General features: G+C 48.8%; 2 protein-coding genes across 3 annotated transcripts in view; both read left to right on the forward strand.

Annotated features, from left to right (window-relative positions):
* The window catches only part of LOC123345337, a 716016-nt gene that overhangs the window by 229154 nt on the left and 461024 nt on the right, over positions 1-25838 (forward strand). The window lies entirely within an intron of this gene.
* On the forward strand, positions 939-6493 carry LOC123346920 (E3 ubiquitin-protein ligase TRIM39-like). Its single transcript, XM_044984364.1, has 2 exons — positions 939-948; positions 5702-6493. The coding sequence occupies exons 1-2, from the start codon at positions 939-941 to the stop codon at positions 6295-6297; spliced, it is 606 nt and encodes a 201-aa protein (XP_044840299.1). The 3' UTR covers positions 6298-6493.

Here is a 25838-nt window from a genome sequence, read left to right on the forward strand (position 1 = left end):
CACAGATCCAAGTTTTGCTCTGTGTGAAGTCAGGTAAGTAATTTATTTTGTCTGGGCCTGACTTTCCTCTCTTCTAAATGAGGGTAACAACCTTCCATATGGCACAGCAGCAGAGAAATTGTGTGCAGGGCTGGCTATAGGCCTATTCCACCAATTCCCCTGAAACAGGCCCAGTGAGAATCCCTTCCCTGGCTAGAAGCAACTTTTTAATTTTTACTCACCTGGCAGCGCTTTGGGTCTTCAGTGGCACTTTGACAGCGGGTCCTTCAGTGCTGCCGAAGACCTGGAGTGAGTGAAGGACCTGCCGCTGAAGTGCTGCCGAAGACTCGGAGGACTGCCCGGTGAGTACAAGCCCCACGTGTTTTGGGGGGTTTTTAGTCATCCCTGCCAGGGACCCATCAGAACTGTTCGAATTGGGCCCTGCACTTTCTAAAGTCGGCCCTGATTGTGTGGGGAGGAGGGAGACAAATGAACCCATGTGCCTACCCCCCTGATTTGCTGCTTGGCTTGTAGTGACCATGCTCACACAGACTGAGCATGCTCAGTAACATCAGCTGAAGGCACTGCCCTGACTCTGCCCCCACACTACTGGCAGGTACAGGTGTCTTTGCACAGCAGCCTGATGAGTCTAAGCCAGGGGCAGCTCCAGGCCCCAGCACGCCAAGCGCGTGCTTGGGGCGGCATGCCGTGGGGGGTGCTCTGCCAGTCGCCGGGAGGGCGGCAGGTGGCTCCGGTGGACCTCTTGCTGACGTGCCTGCGGAGGGTCCGCCGGTCCCGCGGCTCCAGTAGGTGGAGCCGCGGGACCAGCGGAGCCTCCGCAGGCACGTCAGCAAGAGGTCCACTAGAGCCACGGGACCGGTGACTGGCAGAGCGCCCCCTGCAGCGTGCTGCCGTGCTTGGGGCAGCAAAATGGCTAGAGCCGCCCCTGGTCTAAGCACATGGAAGTTTGTGAGTTGCTCAGACAGTGCAGGGATGGGGGCCAGGTAAGGACCTACAAGAGCTAGGAGTGCAGCTGTTTCCTGTCCACATCAAATCACAAAACCATCATATTGGGATTGTCACAAGCTTTCCTGACTTCACACTGACTCCTTCACTAGCTGGTGTTTCTCTTAGTGCTACAGCTCTTGGAATCCTGTGATTATGTGACCATCTCAGCTCTCACTTTAACAAAGGTCCGTTTCTTGCTATCGGGGCTGAGTAGAAAAGGTTGAGAACGTGACCAGAGCAAATCCTGACTGCTCACAAACAAACAAGCAGTCCAGAATATAATTTTTTAGAAGAAAAATCCTCATGTTTTCTTCAGCAGCCTCCTGATTTTTGCTTATGCGGTGCTGGCAATAACTCCTTGGCAGTGATCAGTTTGTTTTCAGACCTGGCTTTTCCAGCAAAGGCTCTAAGGACCTAAATATAAATCTGAGCATTCTAAGTGATTCCTTTACGTCAGGGGGGCTGTGCTCATTTGCTGCTTGGGCCCACAGCCCAGCTCCATGCACATTCCCACACCTTGCCCTCTCTTTTTCCCTATCTGTTAACTCTGCTGTTTTAGATAAACTATGGCAGTAACTTAGGGGGGCTTTCCATAGGGGGTGGGGATTTAAGGCCTGAGTTCTCAGTGGCACAGTATTGCCAACCCCAAACTTTTGAAAATCACGAGTCAGTACACCCAAAATGATGTGATTCCTTTTGTGAGACCAAAATAAAAAAAAATAAATGTTGAGTTTTCTATTTGCCTTCTGATTCTCACGCTTTAGGCTGCACTCAGGTCACATTTTAAGTTGTTCTCTGTAACCAAGAAAACTAGAAACTTCCTTTGTTTAGGTGTCCCTAACTTCTGTTTGCCAGAAGCTGGGAATGGGTGACAGGGGATGGATCACGCAATCACCTGTTCTGTTCATTCCCTCTGGGTCACCTGGCATTGGCCACTGTCAGAAGACAGGATACTGGGCTAGATGGACCATTGGTATGACCCAGTCTGGCCATTATTCAGTTCATGAGATTCATTATAAAATCCTGAATGTTGGCAACACTTTTGACACTCAGTCTCCTTTACACTGACTGAGGCAGAGCTGCCTTAGCCTACGTTAGCATCAGGCCTTTGAAACACTGATTCCATCTTAACCAATGTTTTTGGCCTGTGAATTAAAGATCCCTAGACTTGAAAGGATTAGATTTTATCGGTAGATGTCAGTAAATGTTGATTTCACTTTGCCCACACAAACTGATGAAAAAACATTTCTGTTGATAAGAACTGAAATTGACAAATAGGTAAGGTAAGAAAAATGCTGCTTGAGAACTTACTAGAGTTTAATTTAAGGATATTTACTTAGCATGTTTTGACATGAGATGTTGACAATTTGTGTATTAACAGTTACACTTTTTAACTTTTTGAATCTGTGTCTGTCATAAAATAATTGTCTGACTAAAATATTGTCTGATTTCCCCCCCCCACCTCAATTTCCCACACTGCTGCTCACCATGTCAAGGTTCCTCCCTCACTCTGAACTTTAGGGTACAGATGTGGGGACCTGCATGGACACTTCTAAGCTTAATTACTAGCTTAGATCTGGTAACACTGCCACCATCCAGAAATTTCTTTGTCTGGATCACTTTCTGTCCCCCCAAAACCTTCCCCTTCCTGGGCAGCCTTGAGAGGCTTTTTCACCAAGTTCCTGGTGAACACGGATCCAACCCCTTGGATCTTAACACAAGGAGAATTTAACCATCCCCCTGCCCTTCCCCCACCAATTCTTGGTGAGTCCAGATCCAATCCCCTTGGATATTAACACAAGTTAAAAATCAATCAAGTTCTTAAAAATAAAGCTTTTAATTAAAGAAATAAAGGTAAAAATTCTCTGTAAAATCAGGATGGAAAATACTTTACAGGGTAATCAGATTCATATAGCCCAGAGGAACCCCCTCTAGCCTTAGGCTCAAAGTTACAGCAAACAGAGGTAAAATTCTCTCAACAAAAAGGAACATTTACAAGTTGAGAAAACAAAAATAAGACTAACATGCCTTGCCTGGCTATTACTTACACATTTGAAACATGAAAGACTGATTCAGAAAGAGTTGGAAAGCCTGGATTGATGTCTGGTCCCTCTTAGTCCCAAGAGCGAACAACCCCAAAACAAAGAGCACAAACAAAAGACTTCCCTCCACCAAGATTTGAAAATATCTTGTCCCCTTATTGGTCCTCTGGTCAGGTGTCAGGCAGGTTTACTGAGCTTCTTAATCCTTTACAGGTAAAAGAGACATTAACCCTTAACTATCTGTTTATGACAGGAGCTATGGCCACAGACAACCCTGTGGAAAGTCTCCAGGAGGAAGCTACATGCCCCATCTGTCTGGAGTATTTTAAGGACCCGGTGATTATAGACTGTGGGCACAATTTCTGCCGAGCCTGCATCGCCCAGTGCTGGGAGGGATCAAATACAGACAGCTCCTGCCCTCAGTGCAGAGAAACTGTGCAACAGGGAAACCTCAGGCCGAAAAGGAAGCTGGCAAATGTTGTAGAAATAGTCAAACAGTTGAATTTACAGGCAGCAAAGGGAGCAGGAGAGGAGAGGGTGTGTGGGGAACACCAGGAGACTCTGAAACTGTTCTGTGAAGAGGATCAAACTTCTGTCTGTGTGGTTTGCCATCTGTCCCGCGATCACAGGGTGATTCCCATAAAGGAGGCTGCCCAGGAGTACAAGTTAGGGAATTGCTGTCAAGTTTAATGAGTAATAACTTTGGATTTTAATTACATGCTGATTTCACTGAAAGTTGCCTGTCATGGGTGTAATGCATCTTTCAGCTCTGTAAAGCCTTCATTGTATGGGAGATTCTATAACAAAATGAATGACCTGGCAGCGTGGTGACAGAATCAGAATATCAAGTCTTAAAAGATACCTGATGTGGGAGACTTTTCTCTGAGATTCTGAATGTTTTTCAAACCCAGCTTCCACGGCTGAAATAAAGGAACTTTTTACACCACGGTCGGTGTTAACAGTCAGTGAGGTTTAAATCACAAGACCTGCGGGCAAGTCTATGCAAGTGTGTTACCTTCAGACTGGAGAACTGATCATTTAAATATCAACACTGTTAATTATTTTGTTCCCCGTGTGAGAGTGGAGAGGGAGAATTACAGCTCAGCACCATTTATTGCCAGTGCTGCCTCCTTCCAGTGCCACAAGCGGGTGATGTTAGGGAGATGCCACCTCCCATTTCCCCCCAGTAAAGAAGGACCAGGCCCAGAGAGCCTAGCAGAGCCCAGGGGTACATTCTAGTCCCATGAGGGGAGTCTGGCCCCAGGAGTCCCTTGGAGCCAATCAGCAACTCCATCCTGTTTTGAACAATGCACCATTTGAACAGATTATGGTGTCTCCTTTTGGTGACTCACGTGGGTGGAGCTTACTTTGTGGGTGGAGCTTCAAAGAATCCAGCCACCTTTGTTCCCACCCCGCTTCTGATCCCGGCTCATTGATGAAGCTGTTTTGCTGGATGCAATGGCTGCTTTTCCTCCTCCTGTTTCACTAGCCCCTGCTGGCTCCCTCCCTCACTGCTTCTTTGCAGCAGCACCGCAGAGGTGTCACCGAACAGCTCCCCAGGAGCTCTCAGCAGCAGCTGGGCCCTTGGGCAGAGAGGGGGAGAGAACTCGAGGTCTCAGAGAAAGGAGAGTGAAATGGGGACATTTCTGGAGGCGGGCTCAGGAGGTGGCTCTGGGGGGCTGCCAGGGGTGTTGCACAGAGTGGGGCTGACAGGGCAGGAGCACGTTGCTGTGCTGTGTGAATGAATCACACGCTGTCAAAGGGGAAGAGAGCCCTGGGTTATTACAGCTCTGGAGCAGTTATAATTATGAGTGACACATTCCCCCAGACCGAGTGTGTTCCCTGTTCCTCACTGACCTCCAGCCACATCACAGCTTCACCCCATACAATTAATGGGACTCCCCCTCTCCTAACCTCTGGGTCCCACCCTCCCTCTGCCCCCCTGGTGCCCACATCTCCCTGCACACGCCTCTGCCCCCCTAGGGCCTGTCCTTCTCCACGCCCCCCTTCTGCTCACCTGCTCCATCACCCCCCATTCTGCCCCTTTGGCACCAGTGCCTGTTCATTCGCTTCCCCCCCCATGGTTCCACCTCCCCAGTCCTCATCGTCTCACCCCCTGGCAGCTCACCTTGCCCTGGATTTCCCCTGGCCCATTGGAGCTCCCCCATTCCCTCACACCCCTCTGCCCCCTGGTGTCCATCCCCTTCTTCTGCCCTGGTGCCCACCCCTCTTCCCACCCCCTGCAGCCCCCTGGAACCTGCCCCTTCCCTTGTCCCCACAGCCTCCTGGGGTCTGTCCCCTTCTTCTCCCATGGAGCCCTCCCCTCCCCCGTACAGTGCCCTGGAACCTGCCCTTCCCTTCACACCCCTGTCCTCCTGGTGCCCCTCCCTTTCCTTATCACCCCATTGCCCTTGTGCCTGCCCCTCCCCTATGTCCCTCCCTCCCCCCTCTGCTCCTGTCACCTCCCCCTCCCCTTTCTTCTCCCAGCATCAGTCTGTCACCTCCCCTCCCCCACCTCCCCTGCACCTTCCCACCCCTCCCTCGTTCCTCCTGCCCTTCCCCTCATTGTCTCTTCACAGGCAGAGGGGCCCTGACTCTCCTTGGGCAACAACCCCCCCCCAGCGATTAATGGGGATGCAGGTTAATATCCCTTTGATCCCAGTGACCAGCCCCTGCCCCCGGTCCTGACTCTGTGACTCTCTCCCCAGTGGACGTGACTCTGGATCCAGACACGGCAAATCCCTGGCTCGTCCTGTCTGAGGATCAGAAACGTGTGAGATATGGAGACACTCGCCAGGATCTGCCCAACAACCCTGAGAGATTTAATAGATATGCCATTGTCCTGGGTGCTGAGGGGTTCGCGGGCGGGAGGCGTTACTGGGAGGTGGAGGTGGGAGACAAGACAGGCTGGGACCTGGGGGTTTGTAGGGAATCTGTGAGCAGGAAGGGGGAGTTCGCATATGCCCCTGGGAATGGATGCTGGGTCATGTGGCTGAGGGAGGGGGGATATCAGGCCCACACCTCACCCCCGACCCCCCTCCCCGTGAGCGTCAGGCCCAGCCAGGTGGGGATTTTCCTGGACTATGAGGCGGGTGAGGTCTCATTTTACAATGTGACTGACAGGTCTCATCTCTTCACTTTTACTGACACCTTCTCCGGGACGCTCCGCCCTTATTTCTATCCTGGTCACAAAGCTGGGGCTACAAACGCGGCTCCCCTGATCATCTGTCCGGTCCCAGCTCAGGCTGGAGGGAATCTCAGTCCCTGACAGTGACCCGGCGGCACAGACTGGCCCCTCCCAGCCCTGCTGCTCTTCTCTCCCCCCCCCACCCCAGTTGTGGGGGCCAGTTACTGCAGCAACTGGACTTTTTGTGCTGACCAGACGCTGCTAGTTTCCCTTTTCAACTGGAGGTTCCAGTCAAAAACCAGACACCTGGCAACCCCCAGCCCCCACCTTCCCCATCCCCTGCCCCGGGGGTAGCAGATGGGGGTGGATGGGGTCATTCACTCCTGTCAGAATTTTCTACCCCTGTGAAATCTCAATGTAAAATATGAAAGAAAAAGGATTATTCCAATTTAGAAAATATTTGTAAGTCTTTAAGGTGCCAAAGAAAAGAAAGTTACTCCAGGAAATTCATCACAATTCCTCTGCGTTCTCTGTCCACCACCTTCTGCAATGCTCTGTAAAAATAGTGACTGATTGGTTTAATTCCTTAAAATTAATGATTGAATCTAATTTCTTGAAGAGCTACTGAGCAGAGTATATGGGGAGGCACATCACACGGCATTGCTAGTGTCAGGGACTTTAACCCCAACAGCGAAGTTCGTTGTCTGATCACAGAGAGACAGGCAACACCAGCAAGGTCCGATCAAAAAGCTCTTTATTGACAAGTGCACGCATCAGTAAAGAGCAACTCGTCTCCAGTGAGAACCAGCCTCTCTTTACAGCTTAGCATTAGCCTATATAGAGTTTCTTATCAGTTCTTCTAACACTGTTTTAACATAACACAGCTGGTACTATGCCAGGAATGCAATCCCTGGTTTTTCTCACTCTTTCCAGGGCTTTGTGAAACAATGCTGCTTCTCAGTACTTTTCCACTCTGGGATTACCCAGAAACCTCTGTTAGCCTGACTTCAGTCAGGTTGGCATAACTGGTTTTGTGCTACATCTTTATTCAGGCCTAACGATCCCCCCTTTGTCCCTAGAGGACCAACGGGACTCTTGGGACAACAAATTACCACCTGGCAGGGCACAACCGGGTTACGGTTTGTTCAGTTGCAAATGAAGCTTTAAATTGCCTTCAGGGGTAACAGTTCATTGGTCTGGGGCACTGACTATAAATCAGTGAGGTATACCAAGTGGTTTAAGTTTTCAAATGTCTCGGTGAGTAATTCTGTCCCACATGCATCCTCCCCATGGACCCAGCAGGATTTGGTATGTGGGAGCCAACACCCACCCTAACCGGTCCATATGCTTGAAAGGAGCACTGTGAATGTCCACACTTCCATCCAGAAAGTGTCCAAGTATGTTTCCATGACCACAGATCAGATGGTACTCCTGTGTGTCTGTAAGGGCAGTGGGCCAAGTCTGGTGCGCAAGATCAATTGGAATGGCCATCAGCTGCTCATTCAGGAAAGCCTGAATTTCTAAACATACTAGATCCCACTGCAATGCCTTCCCAGCCTCAGTGATATTTAATACCATCTCTGTCAGTAACTTCTGGGTCATAGAACTAAGGGCTGAAATGACATGTAACTCACCAACTCCAGCCTGTACTTGGGATAGCTGAGCTCCAGAAATAAAACTAGTGGCCTTTTCTAGTCGGCCCAATTTCTCATCATGTTCTTAGCTTTCAGGTCCCTCTTTTTTCCAGAGGAAATAGCCCAGGCTCTCTGTTATACTAATCTAATGGCAGCCCCTTGTGAGCAATCTGGGTATGTAAAAGCGATCTGAAAACTGGATAAGGACAATGTTATTTAAAATGCAATGAGGGAGGGCAATACATGCCGAAGGATTCATCCAAAACACAGGGCGCAGCCTGTAGAATAAACCCCAATCAATACCACATTCCCAAGCATGGGTCCCACAATTTTTTTTTTCTGCCAGTGTATAATTCTTTGTTTCTTCACCAGGGTCAGTTCTCAATGTCCCTTTTGGTCAGGAATTCCTGGACTTTGGCAATGTCAGTGGAGTGTTTCTTCTTCTTTCCCAAAACAGATGTAGTTCAGCATTCTACAGATGAGGGATTACGAGTACATCACCCTGTAATGGTTTTGCTTCTTTTAAAAAATTCAAAGGCACAATAGATATGTCCGTGGACAAGGGAGAGGTTTAACCAGCACGTCACCTTGTCCTTTTTTCCCTGCTGTCCAGAAGGCACAGTAAAACTAGAAAAAGGAATAGGCTAATCATCAGTAGGAGAATTCTTCTGAGGTGGAGGGGTCTTTTTGCAGTGAGAATCCTGGGTCCAGGCAGTCAGTCTTTGGCACTTCACAGCGGTGTCGGTAGTCAGCAGGACTCAATAAGGGCCTTTCCAGTGTGGAGCCAAGGCAGTCTTCCGTTGATGGATCTTTATGTCGACCCAGTCTCCTGGTTTCAAGAAGTGGCAGGGCTGCTAGGGTCTTCGGGAAGTGCTTCTTTACCTGTAAAAAACCTAACACATTTTATTAGGGCTTGGCAGATCTTATAGCTGCGTGGGCAAATTTAAGTCCCCCCCTTTTCCTGGTTATCAGCCAAGTTTTAACTGTGAGCAGTGTCCTTGAATGGAGCCAGCGCCTTATCATTAGACTGAGCATGTTAGCAATGTTTTTTTAAGTCAACTTGTTTTTTCTTTTCCCTTCTCGGCTTTTTTTTTTTAAACTACAAAAGAAACTTTTACTTTTTACTTATACACCTTTTGTTAACAATGAACACATACACATTGCTGTTATACAGTACATCAGTCTTATTATGCAATGTATGCCACATATACCCTTTCACGAAAATAACCTTATTACAGAACTTTAGAACAACAAACCAAGACAAGCACACCCACTTTGATGAGTTCATTCAATACAAACTCTAGTCCAATAGCTTTCCACCATCCCCAGCCCTCTGGCTAGAAGTCTGAGGTAGCCAGAAGGATCCCATGTACAATATGGGGAGTGGGTTAACTTTTCATGTCCTTGGTTTCAAAGACCGTTGGTATACAAATTCTAATAACAATTTTCAATTAAAAGATTTGGCCAATAAAATTTCTTTCTCTTACTTGAGAAAATGTAGTAGACGTTCGTATATCACATTTTACTGATGTATTCAAACAGTTTGTATTCTAAGTTGAACAAAACAAATATCTACATTTCAATCCAACACTGCCGCTTGATTTTAAATCAGACCATCCCATAAAAATATTAAACACATCAATTCTGGCCACAAGACAAACACCACAAGACAGAACATAGAACACAAAACATAATTTTTACTCTGTCAGTAAATGCATGGTATGTTGAATGCTGTTCAGCTGGCATTAGTTTTCTCTGATTATCTGAAAGACAAAAACAGAGGTCTACCCTTTCTGGGCAGTCAATCATTATTTAAAATATACAAATACTCTTGTTGATTTTAGGCAAAACAGGGGAATTACCCCATATTTTCTTGTATGCGTTTTACAGGCAACCCAGGTTTCAGTGGCTTTTACCTTATCAGTTAGATAATTTGCATTAATACAGATGCTTTCTGGTTTGCTTTTTACTTTTAACTCTTGCTTTCAAACACTGAAAGAAAACATCACCACTTATAGTGCCTTAGAGCCTAATAAAATTCCAATTACATAGCACTGTATACATCCTTGAGATAATTCAACTAAATTGTTCATAGCCAAATGATTGCAATCCAATAATTTCTTTGCCTGAATTTATTTACAAACATTTCAAAGACACCAAGAATTTTTCTCTTTAGCATTGGGACAAAATTCAATTGCTGTTTCCTCCAGCAATTACAGTGTTAACTTTACACTCTGCCTTAAATCACTCGCTTGTTCTCCAAAACCACTTTTCTCAACTTAAATCACCATTCCAAGTATCCTCCTGGGTATTTGAAATCCCCATGTTTATACCTATTTACTCCTTTCTTCCACTAGACCCTCAAATATTTCCAACCTGTTTTCCAATCTCTCTGTCTGTTACCTGCCCACCTGGGCCCGATCCTTCTTTTCTAGCTGAACCGTTCCTTCCATAGGCACCAATTTGCTCCATTACCAGTTTTAACTAGGAGGGTGGGCTTCTCAACTAGCCCCCACCCTTCTGGTCTTTTTCCTAAAACATTTTTACTCACAAGACTACCCGAGTCCTCCCTTGTGAGGCTTGCCACCTGGGCAAAATGCATGGCCCACTGGTGTTTAATTATTTAATTTCCTCTTGTAGCAAACACACTGCTGTTACGGCGTATGCTGAGCACAAATGGTTAAATTTTGACAAGTCCCTGAAGGACTGGTACTTGCTTAACCAGGGCTTCCTTTTTTTTTAACTGGAAGTCCTGTCTCAAGGCCTGCAACTTGCCCTGGCGCAAGTTTGAGTTGCTGCCCGGGTCATGATCTATGCTCTTAATTGCTCAATTCTAGTTATCAAGTACATATTTGTTCCTTTTCTCCAACTACTCTATTGCCCAGTCCTGCTACAACTGGGGGTAGATCCACTTGACACCCTTCCCGGTCAACCAGGGTGGAGAGGGGAATGCTAAACCCCACTCCAGTTCTCAGACTTACTGCGGCTGAGAGTGGGCACGCCTTTAATTATGCAACCCTCAACATATAACACCAACAGTACCAAACAAAGCAAACATAAAATAACCAGGGTAAAACAGATAGATGGTGTGAATTCTACAGGGCTCCCCCATTCTCTATTGCTCACCAAACTGTGACAAATTTCTGTTACCAATCAATCCCTCATGTCAGGTGATCAGGCTGACACTGCAGGATGTTGGGAGAAACACACCATATAATCAAATTTTAAGCTTCATTAAAAATAATAAAACAACAATGAAGGGTGTTGGGAACGCTCCCACATCACTCAGGAAAAATATGAATGTCCCAAGCCTTAAGCCACTTCAATACTCACACATATCCAGACTGGCCACGTCTGTATATAACATTCAGAGAAGGGGAATAGGTGGACGGAAGATTATCCTGTATACAGCTTGTCCAGAATTTCCAACATGCTTCCACTCTTGGGAGAGCTGTTCTTTTACACCCTGGAATCTCCTGCAGTGTCTCTTTTAGAGATTCCAGTTCAGGGCAGCTGCCTGTGACTTCTCCAGTTTCACCAGGCCAAGCTGAATTTCAAATTAACCCGTTCCTAGACAAATTGCTCACACTGTCAGAGGCTCTTCTTTGGTGATTAAAAGCTCCTTTGAGATATATGATCTTATTTAGATTGAAGGTACCTTCTAATGGGCATTGTTTAGATGGATTTTCACACGTGTAAAGATTCCAATTCTCTATATACCTGCAGGTTTTAGGACCATAATGTACGTACATGTAACATGCTGGGGTTCCCTTAGGGGGTGAGGTGGAATGTTTAGACTGTCCCTCCCCCATTTTCTATTTACACACACACAGAGAGGGTGCCCTGTCCGGGCTAGCGGCACATAAACTAAGGATCTCTCCCTACAGGGCACTCACACAGGAGAGACTAACAAAGATGACCACGACTCTCCTACACCTCCCTTCAGCAAAGAGCGTCGGCTAGTCTCTGGGAGAAGGCGCCGCTTACTCTGATTGCATCCAGTGAGATGATCAGACTGTCAGTAGCCCACACAGAAAGGAAAGGGGAGGGAAGATGGGTTCACACGCTCCTAGACCCAGGTAGCTTCCTCGCCGGACGATGCCAGGCTGAGTCAGCCCACCGTGGGTCGGATCTCCTAAAGATCCACTAGTTACCGGGCTTGCGTTAGAGTAATCCTGTTCACGAGCTTTCGCTTTACAAGGTACTCTAGGCATCTTCCGGTAACAGTCACTCACACTGGTGCACACACACACACCAAGGCCATTATTTCCTATTACCACGATGCATCTTATCTTCCTGCACAGTCAATAAATTCAGATGGCGTGAGCCCAACAGAGACAGACGTCCCCATGGACAGTCTTCCTCCCAGTACAGCTCTGGGACATATGATGGGGGATTTTTACAAGAGCTCTCCATATAGCTTCAAACATACAGCTTCAAAAGCTACCCGGTTCCAGAAATCTTCTTTCAATCTTTAAGTATTAGAGACAAAGGGGCGTCCCCCGGGCACTTACTGTCAACTTGTCCCATTTTGTAAGGGGACTCTAACCCCTCTTCCCCGCGTCGAGGTAAAGGGACTCTAACCCCCACCTCCCGCGTCGAGCGCTCACTTACCTCTCCAGGGGACTCGAACACCTGGACTGGGACTCAAACCCAGGCTGGGACTCTAACCCAGACTACTTGGATCCTGTGCAAACCTGGACTGGGACTCTAACCCAGACCTAAGTTGTCAGGGACTCGAACCCTGACAATCTGCTCTGGGACTCTAACCCAGGCAACCTTGACCCTACTCAACGGGTAGGTGGATGTTGCTGGATTTCTACGAGCTTCAGCTGGTTCACAGGACTCGCCTTATCGCCAACGCAGAGATCAGATTACCAGGCTAGGCTCCTCTAAACCAGAGGATGCGCGCTGCGTTGCCTCAGAGTCTGATCCCCCGCCGGAGAGTCAGACAAGAGTCCAGCGGAGTCGCCAAAGATGTCAGGGACTTTAACCCCAACAGCGAAGTTCGTTGTCTGATCACAGAGAGACAGGCAACACCAGCAAGGTCCGATCAAAAAGCTCTTTATTGACAAGTGCACGCGTCAGTAAAGAGCAACTCGTCTCCAGTGAGAACCAGCCTCTCTTTACAGCTTAGCATTAGCCTATATAGACAGTTTTATTATGTCATACATCACTCACTTGAGCAAAACCCACCCCCCTTTGTTTAACAACTTAAAACTAGACACTTTTAATATACACACATGTCTAGACTTTGTCTACAACTTTAGATTATTAATTATTTATTAACAAACACCAAAAGTTAGGAATACAGGGGAGTTTTAAACAAATCTATAACTCAACCAGGGAGTTAGAATCTGAACTGTGAGATACTAGAGTTTCTTATCAGTTCTTCTAACACTGTTTTAACATAACACAGCTGGTACTATGCCAGGAATGCAATCCCTGGTTTTTCTCACTCTTTCCAGGGCTTTGTGAAACAATGCTGCTTCTCAGTACTTTTCCACTCTGGGATTACCCAGAAACCTCTGTTAGCCTGACTTCAGTCAGGTTGGCATAACTGGTTTTGTGCTACATCTGTATTCAGGCCTAACACTAGCACTCCTTTTTGTTTTAAACTTGATATGTTATGAACATTTTCAATATAATAATTCAGTTCTGAAGATTTACTCACAATATGCCATTCATAGTTGTGTGTCCTAAACTTACCTTGATTATTTGAAAATAAATATGCTAAAATTATCTTGTGATGGATTCATTTGTGTTTTTATCCTGTCTGCTGGTGTCTAGGTGACACGGGCTGCTGAAGCTATGTGTTTTTACTAGTTTTTAACACAGGGAAATTGTAATCTAAAATAGATAATTTCCCCCTAAAATTTCCTTCAGAAATATCTGCGTTCCTTTCCCTATTTCACACTGAATTATGTGTAATTACTGTGGTTTCTTATCCAGTCTTATTGTGATATTACATGGAAAAATATATTGGCAAATAGAGTAACATACAACATGTTTTTTTACTTTCTGACAAAATGTAAAATTGTTGTCACTCATAATTGACAGCATGAAGTGTCAGGAAGAGATTGCATGCAGTGTTCTTTTTTAAATTTATATCTATGAATGGACTCCCCCATCAGTTCCTGCAACCCTTGACTGGCAGACCTCTGTGTGAATTAAGCAGCATGCAGGCTGCCAAGGAACCTCCACCAAGTGTCTTTATTATTTTTTTGGTGCATCACAACATAGCAGCAGTTATGAGGGGCCCTCTTCCTGCTCCCTGGTTCAGACTTTTATGCTGCTGCTTTCTTCTCAGAGCTGAACTAGTGACCTCCGCAGGCTCCCTACAGGTGCAAGTGATCCCCTCTGCCCTTCCAAACCCAAACTGCTCAGTAACTCCTACTCTAACTGCACCCGGTGCCCTGGGTGTTCTCAGTGATCAGGGTGCTGGCTTCCAAAGGGCTCAGTTTGTAGCTGCTAACAGCCCCCGTCACACGGCCATGAGTGCGTAATTGATCATACAGTGAAAATAACACCAGATGTAAACTTTCACCTCATTATTCAATTCAGAATCTATATCTGCCAGTATCTGCTCTGCACAGCCATGTAGATATATATAATTTTACGTCATCTTCTTCACCTCATGTGCTGTCATCGTTCTAAGTGGAAATCTTTCTACCTCTTTTGAAAAATCATCTGTAGCTGTCAGTACGTACTGGTATCGCTTCTGTAGTACTTGCTACAGCCTGATTAAATCTGCTTCCCGCAATTCCCAGGGTTTAACAACCTATGTGCAAGAACACAGGCTAGAGTTCTCATTTGGATCACATCAACATGCAAGTCTGGGATGATGAGCAGTGGCTGCAGAACTTTCGGATGAAAAAAGCCACTTTCATGGGACTGTGTGAGGAGCTCGCCCCCACTCTGCGGCGCAGGGACACGAGATTGAGAGCTGCCCTGATGGTGGAGAAGCAGGTTGCTATTGCAATCTGGAAGAATGCATGACGATTTCATCCCACCACTCAGTGCTTTTTCCCAAGCCCAAAAGCAGCGTCCCATAGTGCTGAGCATGTCCGTGAATGCCACAAGCAATCTCATGGCGTATGCATTACTCGAGTCGATATCGTCAGAGTCCTCACTGTTAGTTTGGATCTTAAGGAGTAACTTGACTGCCAAACGTGAAGTGCTGGCGAGACTCGTTAGCATATTCTTCAGCAGTTCGGGCTCCATTCCTGCAGACTGAAAGGGAAGACAGAGCGTGCAGTACAAAAAACATTTAAAGATGGCGCCAAATATGAATGGAAGCACAGGGATTGCTAGGATGCGAACTGATGGATCATGGGGCATTGAGACAGGACCCAGAATGCCCTGCACCGCCCACCCCCTTCCCACAAGCCACAGCGCCAGAATGGGAAGAGGTGCTCTGTGGGATAGCTGCCCATAATGCACCGCTCCCAATGCCGCTGCAACTGCTGCAAATGTGGCCACGCCAGTGCGCTTGCAGCTGTCAGTGTGGACAGACTGTGGCGCTTTCCCTACTGCGGTCTCCGAAGGCTGGTTTAACTCAAAGCGCTCTAGATTTGCAAGTGTAGCCATGCCCTTAGGAACACCTGTACCCACCCCGTCTCCTCTTCACAGGGATTTGGCATCTCTACTTAGCAAGTGAGGTTCAGTTGAGGGTGACTCACCTCAGTCAGGGCAGGCTAAGCACAGCTCTGCTGCCCTTTGCTAATGAAATAGGGCTAATGACGTTCCATTACCCCGCATTCAATACTGGAGTGTTGTGTAACCCAGCACCAGCCAAAAGTGATCATGTTGGTAGAGCAGTTCCCTCTGCTGTGCACCTAGGCATAGTGGGCATATATAAAACATGGTCTTACTCTGTCATAGAATCATAGAATCTCAGGGTTGGAAGGGACCTCAGGAGGTCATCTAGTTCAACCCCCTGCTCAAAGCAGGACCAAACCCAACTAAATCATCCCAGCCAGGGCTTTGTCAAGCCTGACCTTAAAAACCTCTAAGGAAGGAGATTCCACTACCTCCCTAGGTAACCCATTCCAGTTCTTCACCACCCTACTAGTGAAAAAGTTTTTCCTAATGTCCAACCTAAACCTCCCCCTCTGCAACTTGAGACCATTACTCCTTGTTCTGTCATCTTCTACCACTGAGAACAATCTAGATCCATCCTCTTTGGAACCCCCTTTCAGGTAGTTGAAAGCAGCTATCAAATTCCCCCTCATTCTTCTCTTCTGAAGACTAAACAATCCCAGTTCCCTCAGCCTCTCCTCATAAGTCATGTGCTCCAGCCCCCTAATCATTTTTGTTGCCCTCCGCTGGACTCTCTCCAATTTGTCCACATCCTTCTTGTAGTGTGGGGCCCAAAACTGGACACAGTACTCCAAATGAGGCCTCACCAGTGCTGAGTAGAGGGGAATGATCACATCCCTCGATCTGCTGGAAATGCCCCTACTTATACAACCCAAAATGCCATTAGCCTTCTTGGCAACAAGGGCACACTGTTGACTCATATTCAGCTTTTCGTCCACCATAACCCCTAGGTCCTTTTCTGCAGAACTGCTGCCCAGCCATTCGGTCCCTAGTCTGTAGCAGTGCATGGGATTCTTCCATCCTAAGTGCAGGACTCTGCACTTGTCCTTGTTGAACCTCATCAGATTTCTTTTGGCCCAATCCTCTAATTTGTCTAGGTCCCTCTGTATCCTATCCCTACCCTCCAGCGTATCAACCACTCCTCCCAGTTTAGTGTCATCTGCAAACTTGCTAAGGGTGCAGTCCACACCATCCTCCAGATCGTTAATGAAGATATTGAATAAAATCGGCCCCAGCACCGACCCTTGGGGCACTCCACTTGTTACCGGCTGCCAACTAGACATGGAACCATTGATCACTACCCGCTGAGCCCGACCATCTAGCCAGTTTTCTATCCACCTTACCGTCCATTCATCCAGCCCATACTTCTTTAACTTGCTGGCAAGAATACTGTGGGAGACTGTATCAAAAGCTTTGCTAAAGTCCAGAAATAGTACATCCACTGCTTTCCCCTCATCCACAGAGCCGGTTATCTCATCATAGAAGGCAATTAGGTTAGTCAGGCATGACTTGCCCTTGGTGAGTCCATGCTGACTGTTCCTGATCACTTTCCCCTCCTTTAAGTGGTTCAGGATTGATTCCTTGAGGACCTGTTCCATGATTTTTCCAGAGACTGAAGTGAGACTGACTGGCCTGTAGTTCTCTGGATCTTCCTTCTTCCCTTTTTTAAAGATGGGCACTACATTAGCTTTTTTCCAGTTGTCCGGGACCTCCCCCGATCGCCATGATTTTTCAAAAATAATGGCCAATGGCTCTGCAATCTCATCGGCCAACTCCTTTAGCACCCTCGGATGCAGCGCATCCGGCCCCATGGACTTGTGCTCGTCCAGCTTTCCTAAATAGTCCCGAACTACTTCTTTCTCCACAGAGAGCTGGTCACCTCCTCCCCATACCGTGCTGCAGAGTGCAGCTGTCTGGGAGCTGACCTTGTCTGTGAAGACAGAGGCTAAAAAAGCATTGAGTACACTAGCTTTCTCCACATCCTCCGTCACTAGGTTCCCTCCCTCATTCAGCAAGGGGCCCACACTTTCCTTGACTTTCTTCCTGTTGCTAACATACCTAAAGAAACCCTTCTTGTTACTCCTAACATCTCTGACTAGCTGCAACTCCAAGTGTGATTTGGCCTTCCTAATTTCACACCTGCATGCCTGAGCAATACTTTTATACTCCTACCTGGTTATTTGTCCCATCTTCCACTTCTTGTAAGCTGTTTTTTTGTGTTTAAGACGAGCAAGGATTTCACTGTTAAGCCAAGCTGGTCGCCTGCCATATTTACTTTTCTTCCTACACATCGGGATGGTTTGTTCCTGCAACCTCAATAAGGTTTCTTTAAAATACAGCCAGCTTTCCTCGACTCCTTTCCCCGTCATGTTATTCTCCCAGGGGACCTTGCCCATCAGTTCCCTGAGGGAGTCAAAGTCTGCTTTTCTGAAGTCCAGGGTCTCTGTTCTACTGCTTTCCTTTTTGCCTTGTGTCAGGATCCTGAACTCGACCATCTCATGGTCACTGCCTCCCAGGTTCCCATCCACTATTACTTCCTCTACTATTTCTTCCCTGTTTGTGAGCAGCAGGTCAAGAAGAGCTTTTCCCCTAGTTGGTTCCTCCAGCACTTGCACCAGGAAATTGTCCCCTACACTTTCCAGAAACTTCCTGGATTGTCTGTGCACTGCTGTATTGCTCTCCCAGCAGATATCAGGGTGATTAAAGTCACCCATGAGAACCAGGGCCTGTGATCTAGTAACTTCTGCTAGTTGCTGGAAGAAAGCCTCGTCCACCTCATCCCCCTGGTCTGGTGGTCTGTAACAGACTCCCACCACGACATTACCCTTGTTGTTCATACTTCTAAATTTAATCCAGAGACTCTCAGGTTTTTCTGCAGTTTCATACTGGAGCTCTGAGCAGTCATACTGCTCTCTTACATACAACGCAACTCCCCCACCTTTTCTGCCCTGCCTGTCCTTCCTGAACAGTTTATATCCATCCATGACAGTACTCCAATCATGTGAGTTATCCCACCAAGTCTCTGTTATTCCAATTACATCATAATTTCCTGACTGTGCCAGGACTTCTAGTTCTCCCTGCTTGTTCCCCAGGCTCCTTGCATTTGTGTATAGGCACTTGAGATAACTTGCTGATTGTCCCGCTTTCTCGGTCTGAGACAGGAGTCCTCCCCTCTTGCAGTCTCCTGCTTGTGCTTCCTCCCGGAATTGCACTTCCCCACTTACCTCGGGGCTTTGGTCTCCTTCCCCCGGTGAACCTAGTTTAAAGCCCTCCTCACTAGGTTAGCCAGCCTGCTTGCAAAGATGCTCTTCCCTCTCTTCGTGAGGTGGAGCCCGTCTCTGCCTAGCAATCCTTCTTCTTGGAAGACCATCCCATTGTCAAAGAATCCAAACCCTTCTCTCCGACACCATCTGCATAGCCATTTGTTGATTTCCACGATTCGACGGTCTCTACCCTGGCCTTATCCTGCCACAGGGAGGATAGACGAGAACACCACTTGTGCCTCAAACTCCTTTATCCTTCTTCCCAGAGCCACGTAGTCTGCAGTGATACGCTCAAGGTCATTCTTGGCAGTATCATTGGTGCCCACGTGGAGAAGCAGGAAGGGGTAGCGATCCGAGGGCTTGATGAGTCTCGGCAGTCTCTCCATCACATCGTGAATCCTAGCCCCTGGCAAGCAGCACACCTCTCGGTTTTCCCGGTCAGGGCGGCAGATAGATGACTCAGTCCCCCTGAGGAGAGAGTCCCCGACCACCACCACCCTCCTCCTCCTCCTGGGAGTGGTGGTCGTGGAACCCCCATCCCTAGGACGGCGCATCTCATGCCTTCCAATCAGTGGAGTCTCCTTCTGCTCTGTTCCCTCAGATGTATCATCCACTCCACTCTCTGCACTAGTACCTGCGGAGAGAACACGAAAACGGTTGCTCACCTGTATCTGTGTTTCTGGTACATGGACGTTTCTGGTACTCTTTCCTCTTCTGGATGTCACATGCCGCCAGTTATCCTCACTGGCCTTCTGTCCCCGCTGTGTAGCCTGCTCTGAATCTTCAGAACATTGTGCCCACTGAAGCTGATCCTGACGTCTATCCAGGAAATCCTCATTTTCTTTTATGGAACGCAGGGTTGATATCCGTTTCTCCAGACCTTGAATCTTCTCCTCCAATATGGAGATCAGCTTGCACTTTGTACAGACAAAGTCGCTTCTATCCTGTGGAAGGAAGAAAAACATGGCGCATCCTGTGGTGGTCACAACGGCGGATTGCTCAGCATCCATGGTCTCTTCCTTCTAAGAGCTCCCTCCAGGCTCTCTCCAGGCAAACTCCTTCTGTTTGCCTCTCTGCTGTTCGCTGCTCAGCTGGTTCGCAGCTGACTGCCTTTTTATAACAGTCAGGCCCAGCTGGAACAAAGCACTCCCAAATCAAACTGGTCAAACAAGCAATCAAACAATCAAGCACACAGTCAAACTGCCAAACTGCACCCCCAACATGCACTCAGATACTCACCAGCGCAGTCCCCCTACTGCAGCACTTAGCGTACCTCCCTAAAGTCTTTCCCCCAGCTCATCGCAAGATGTCAGGGAGAGCTCATTCCGACCCTGCATATGAATTTTCTAGTGTCGATCAGGTCTCAGCAGTGTGATCTTGGTGCATGTTCCCAGCAGGTCTGTTCTTAGCTCCCAGGGATTCTCCAGCTGCTAGCTCACCTGGGGGCAGAGAGAGGGGCTCAGATCTCTGTAGAGGGACAAGACTCCTCACATCCCAGCTCACATGAGGGGACTGGAGAGAGGCTCAGACACCCCAGGAAGGGTTGGCCCCACCAGCTCTTGACTTGCTGTGTAGCAGGGAGAGGGGATTGGATTGATAACACCTAGAAGGGCAGGGCCCCCCACATCTCAGTAAATATATGGGAGGCAGAGATAAGGCCTCTTGGACAACAGGGGGTTTGGGGGGCCCCAGATGCTGACACATGCATAAGAAGCACTGAGAGGGACTCAGGCAACCCCAGAGGGACGGGGCCCCTGTGTGTCCTGGCATAAGTACAGGGGTCAGGGAAAGGGGCTCAGATTCCTCCAGAAGTTCAACCCCTGCGCCCCCCCCCCCCACCAAAATGTTTATTAATAGAGATAAGTAGAAAGTTCCACATTTAGGAACAAGCGACATGGACCACACCAACAGAAGGGGGGGGGGGCTGTATTCTGGAAAGCAGTGACTCTGGAAAGGATTTAGGGGTTGCAGTGACTCTAATGGGTTATTCCTGATTTACACCAGAGTCCTGTGTGTTTTCCTGTCCCTGCCCCGTGGTGTGTGACTCTGGCTCTCCATTAGTTGTGTGTGGTTTGGGGTTTGATGTTCCTGCTGCTGGTCTCCCAGGCTTGGGGCAGGTCCCTGGCTCCTGCCTGACCTCCCTGAGCTAGAGCCCCCTGGTGGCCCTTGGGGCTGCCCCATGCCTGAGACCTTTACTTAGAGCACTTGCTCCACGGAGATACTGACCTTGCCTGTGGAGCCAGGGGTCCTGTTACAAACTGCTCCCTGTCACAAGTTCCAGCTGGTAGCAGTTACTGACACCCAGCTGGGGTTTTTCCCTCCACTATTGCAATTACCTACATCCACAGTTCCCCATGGGCGAAAGGTGGAATCTCCGCCAGATGGAAGCACTCCCATCACAATGAGCTACAACGGTGAAATCGGTTTTAAATCTGGGCACAAAACACATTCTAATGGAATATAATTTTTTAAATTAGAAAAATCTTTTTTTCATTTGTGTCCAAATTTAAAATAGACATTTCACAGCTGTGGCAAATTGTGACAGGAGGGGCTGCTATTCACCCATTTCAAATAGCTACCCATGGAACAGGTGCAGGTAGCAAAGTCTGACGGGGACCCCCTTGTCAAAGTTAGACTCAGGACTCACAGTTTGTCAGACCACTCTGTTTTATTAGCACAGCGCTCTGCTAATAACACCCAGATAATGTGAGCACCGTGCAAGACACAAACTATCTTATTTATACAGGTAAAAGGGCAAGAACTTAACAAGATAACAAAGGAAGCAGAATCTGATAAGTTTACCTGGGCTAGGCATGCATCTTATTTCCTTATTAACTATTACCAATCTTCTGTTAACGTTTCGCCATTAGCACCATTGTTTATGCCTAATGTTTCTTTTCCTGGCACCTGTATTTCAACATTTCTTATTTCTGCTTAAAGGTACATACAGCATTTCTTTAATCCTTTCTATTTTTACAGTATAATTCATTCTACTTTCACACCCTTCTGTCACAAATTACTTCCCCTGGACCACAAGATGGGCAACCCGGGAAATCAGTCAGCATTGAAATCACAGGATCACAAGGAATAAACTTGTGCTATTACAAAAAAACAAAACTTCAATATTAAAGATACTAAATGACAGAAGAAACATTATAAGAGCAACACAAATAACACATTTAAAAGTGAATAATTAATTTGAATGAAACTACATTCACAGTGGGTGACATGAACCAGATTTAGGCAACCAGAACAGCAGATAAGACAAACAGATGAACAGCTCTGAGGACATACCGGTATGTAGACGTGTCCCCTGTATGGAAACTGACAAGGAATTTTGCAAATACCAAAAACAAAATTCTGACTTTTTTTTAAGGTGGAGTGTGTGTGTGTGCGCATGTGCATGTGTGCATGCATATGGGTATGTGTGTGCATGAGTGTGTGTGTGTGAGGGGATTCCCATGGGAATCATCTTATTGGTCTGTGGGGGAGGGCTCTTGCCATGACTAACGGCTGCAGGGCAGAGGGGGCAGTAGCAGGTTTTGCGGGGGGAAGGGGCAGGGGATGCTGTGCAGAGGGGGCAGGGGGCACTGTGCGGAGAGGCCAGGGGCACGGGGTGCTGGATGGAGGGGGCAGGGGCAGGGTGCTGAGCAGAGGGTCTCTGGTTGGGAGTGTCTGTCTGCACTGAGCAGCAGGGGCATGGCCCCATCTGGGCTATTTGCTTCCCCTCCTGCATCTGTTCCCTGTTGTGGAGGCCACTGGGGTTGGGGGGAGGGATCATGGGATTGATCAGAACCCAGCCCATTAGCTCAGCCCCAGAGATTCCATGGACATGGCCTAGCCCTCCCCTCAATCCCTGCTCTGGGGGGCTGGGAGGGTCCCCCTCTCTGGGCTGCTGCTGCCCTGGCCAGCGCAGCAGTGATCAGACCCTGCCCCTCCCCCCTCAGCCCCCAGCAGTTGCCTTCAGCACCAGCCCTGAGCCACCTAGAGCTTTCATGAAAACTCAAGAGTTGGCTGTTAAAACTCCTGGGTGGGGGGGGATGATTTTGTATGGTGTCTGGAACCAGCCTCTGGGGCAGCCCCAAGCTCTGCCAACACCAGCTCCTGAGCCAGAGTCTGCAGCTGAGGGGACAGACCCGGGGGAAGGGCCGGGGCCAGGCAGGAAAGTGACTCTGCATCAACGGCTCCTCCTCGCCCCAGCTCTGCTACTGCCCTCCCTAACCCTCCCCCCCACCCAGGCTCTGCTCCCCTGAGCACCTGCCTGAGCCGAGCCAGCCCCGGGAGAGCAAACACCCTGGGCCAAGGACTGAATCTCTCAGCCGGAGGGGAGTGGGGGAGGCAAGAGATGGGGAAAGAGACTGGAAGAAGCAGCAGGAGCAGTAAGTGGGAAGGGAAGTTCCCATCTCCCAGATCCAGGGGAGATGCGATGGGGGAGGGGAGGTTTCCAGTCCCTCTGTGCAGATGCCCCAGGCATGAGAGAGTTTGGGGCGCTCCTTTGCCAAAAGGAATTTCACCTTGGGGATCCCCCTCTGCACAAACCCCTCCCCCTGGGGATAAAAACCCTGGTGGCCCCAAACAAGCCCTGAGCCTGAGCCACGTGCAGCCCCCAGTTACTGATGGGCCCTGCCCAGCTGCTGTCCTACCCTGGCCCTGGGGGCCAGTGAGCCCAGCTGTCTCCCCAGCAGAGATCTCTCCCCTCCAGGATGTGCAGACACAAGTGGGATCCCTCATCAGCCCTGTCCCAGCTACATGAAGACAAATCACTCTTTATCTTGGGGAGAGTCAGAGACATGCAGGACCCTGAATCTGTCTCCCTGGGGTGAGGCTCTGTCCAGGCTCAGGGCCTGAATGAAGAGATGGTTAAGGTGGGGCTGATCAGTCCTTACTGTCCGTCTCTGGGCTCAGTGTCTCCCCAGGCTCTGTATGTCCCTGGGAGCTGGGCCCAAGCTCAGTGCCTCTCTTCGTGCCCTGGAGTGAGCAGCTCTGTGCTGTCTCTGCCCAAAGGCACCACCCACCCTTGGGCCTGTGAAGAACCACCCCCAGCCACAGCACCCCAGCCCTGTCAGGATGTGTCCCCCCCATCCCGCTCTGCAGGGAGCAGCTGCTGCAGACTTATCAGATGACATAGGCCACTAGGAAGCTGCATCAAATTTACTTGGCCCTGTTCTCCTGTGCAGCCCTGTGTGAACCAGGAATAACAGGTTTAATTTCACATCCTTGTTCCCATGAAAGTGCTGCCCTAACAGCAACTGGCCATTTCCCTTCTGCCAGCTGCCTCCTGCTGTGGGCTGAGTTGGGAATAGTCATTAGGGACAAAGAGACACATCCCATCCTCATGTCACCCAGTTCCTGCAGCTTGGACTCTCCTCGGCTCCAGCTAGTCGGTCCATCTTCTCTCGGTGAAGACGCTGTACAGGGAACCATGGTGCATGTGAGCACTGTACATTGCTCTCCCTCAGTCAGACTGTGTCTACAGTACAGTCTATGCCGGCACAACCTCTTTATGTAGATGCAGCCTGCAGCAACAGGGGTTTTTCCATTGGTGTAGAAACAGCACCTCTCTGAATGACATTAGCCATGCCTACAAAAGGCCTCCTCCAGCCTTTACCCTCTAATATCCAACATGGCCAGTTCTCCACAGAACTGGGGGCTGTGGCCCAGATCCACAAAGGGACTTAGACATTGCAATGCCTAATTTTTAGATGCTTGGAACAGCAATGGAACAGCCTTGTGATCCACAAAGCTGGTGTTAGGTGCCTGGGCTCCTTATACCGTGCATGGGGAGAGAGACAGACATCTGAGAAGGGGATCCACAAAAGCCAGCATGTTGGGCCAGGAGCCTCCTGTGACTAAGTGGGAATTTTCTGTAATACTTTTATTAATCCGATGTGTGCCACAGTTTCCCATATATGCTGCACTGTTACCCAGTGGGTGAGAAAGGACTGTTTGCTCTCAGGACAGATGTGAATGTGATCTAGCTGTCTTGAGACTCAATGGGTCATTGGAAAAGGACTGACTGAGGCCAACCTCATATTAATGGAGAATCCTAGAAGACAATGGGAAACCATTACCCGATGTGACAGGGTTCCTGGGGTGCAACCTGGACTGTGGGACCCCTGAGCCCTCCAAACCCACCAACTGGGGCTGCCTCACACTGTGATGCTGATGTGACGCTCCAAGCCTCTAGCAGGCACTGCACTCACACAGCCATGCACAGGCAGGGACACACCCAGCAGTGTTACATGAATGATCTCCCTGCCACTCATGAACCATCAATAGGGAGGCTCCAACCAATTCCCTCCAGGTCCGCAGTCTTGCATACCAGAACTGTACCGTCTTGCGCTGGTCAGAAGCCTGATCAGTGTAAGTTCATTACCTAGTTCACCACTTCATCAAAGGAAAGTGGACATGCACCAGCCTTTGTAACTTGAGCAGTTTCCCAAGCACTTTAGACAAACTTACTGGTTGGGATAAAACATTAAAATAAGTTTGTTAACTAGAGAAAGATTGATTGTAAGTGGTAAGCGTGAAGGTCAGAGATAGTTACGTTAAGAAAACAAAATGTAAACACGCATTCAAAATCCTAAACTTTTAGTCTAAGCAAGAGTTGAATCAAACAGCTTTTCTCACCCTGAGAGATGGTAAAAGCAGGTTACAGTTCCTCCATACACAGGCTGGGACCAGGCCTGGTGCAACCATTTAGGTGACCTAGGCGGTTGCCTAGGGCGCTACAATTTGGGGGGCGCCATTTTCTTTGGCAGCAACCGCGGCGGCCAGATCTTCGTCCGCCCCAGTCGCCGCCAGCATTTAAGCGGAGAGAGCTGGGGAGGGGAGCGCGGGGAGGGCCGCCTGCAGCAAGTAAGGGTGTGTGTGGCACACAGGGGAACTCCCCGCCCCAGCTCACCCCTGCCCCGCTGTGGCTACTTCACTTCTCCCGCCTCCCAGGCCTGCGGCGCCAATCAGCTTAGGCGCCATAAGCCTGGGAGGCGGGAGAAGTGAAGCGGCCACGGCGTGCTTTTGGTAATTAATCTCGTGCGTGGAATAGGGGTGAGCTGGGGCGGGGGGTGGGTGCCTCAGGGTCGGGGGTGGGGAGCTGCCGCAATGGGGGCACCTCAGGGTGGAGGGGGGAGCTGCCATGTGGGGGGCGCCTCAGGGCGGGGGCGCAAGGTGGAAGTTTCACCTA

This window comes from Mauremys mutica, chromosome 12, assembly GCF_020497125.1.
Source record: "Mauremys mutica isolate MM-2020 ecotype Southern chromosome 12, ASM2049712v1, whole genome shotgun sequence".
Lineage (NCBI taxonomy): Eukaryota > Metazoa > Chordata > Testudines > Geoemydidae > Mauremys > Mauremys mutica.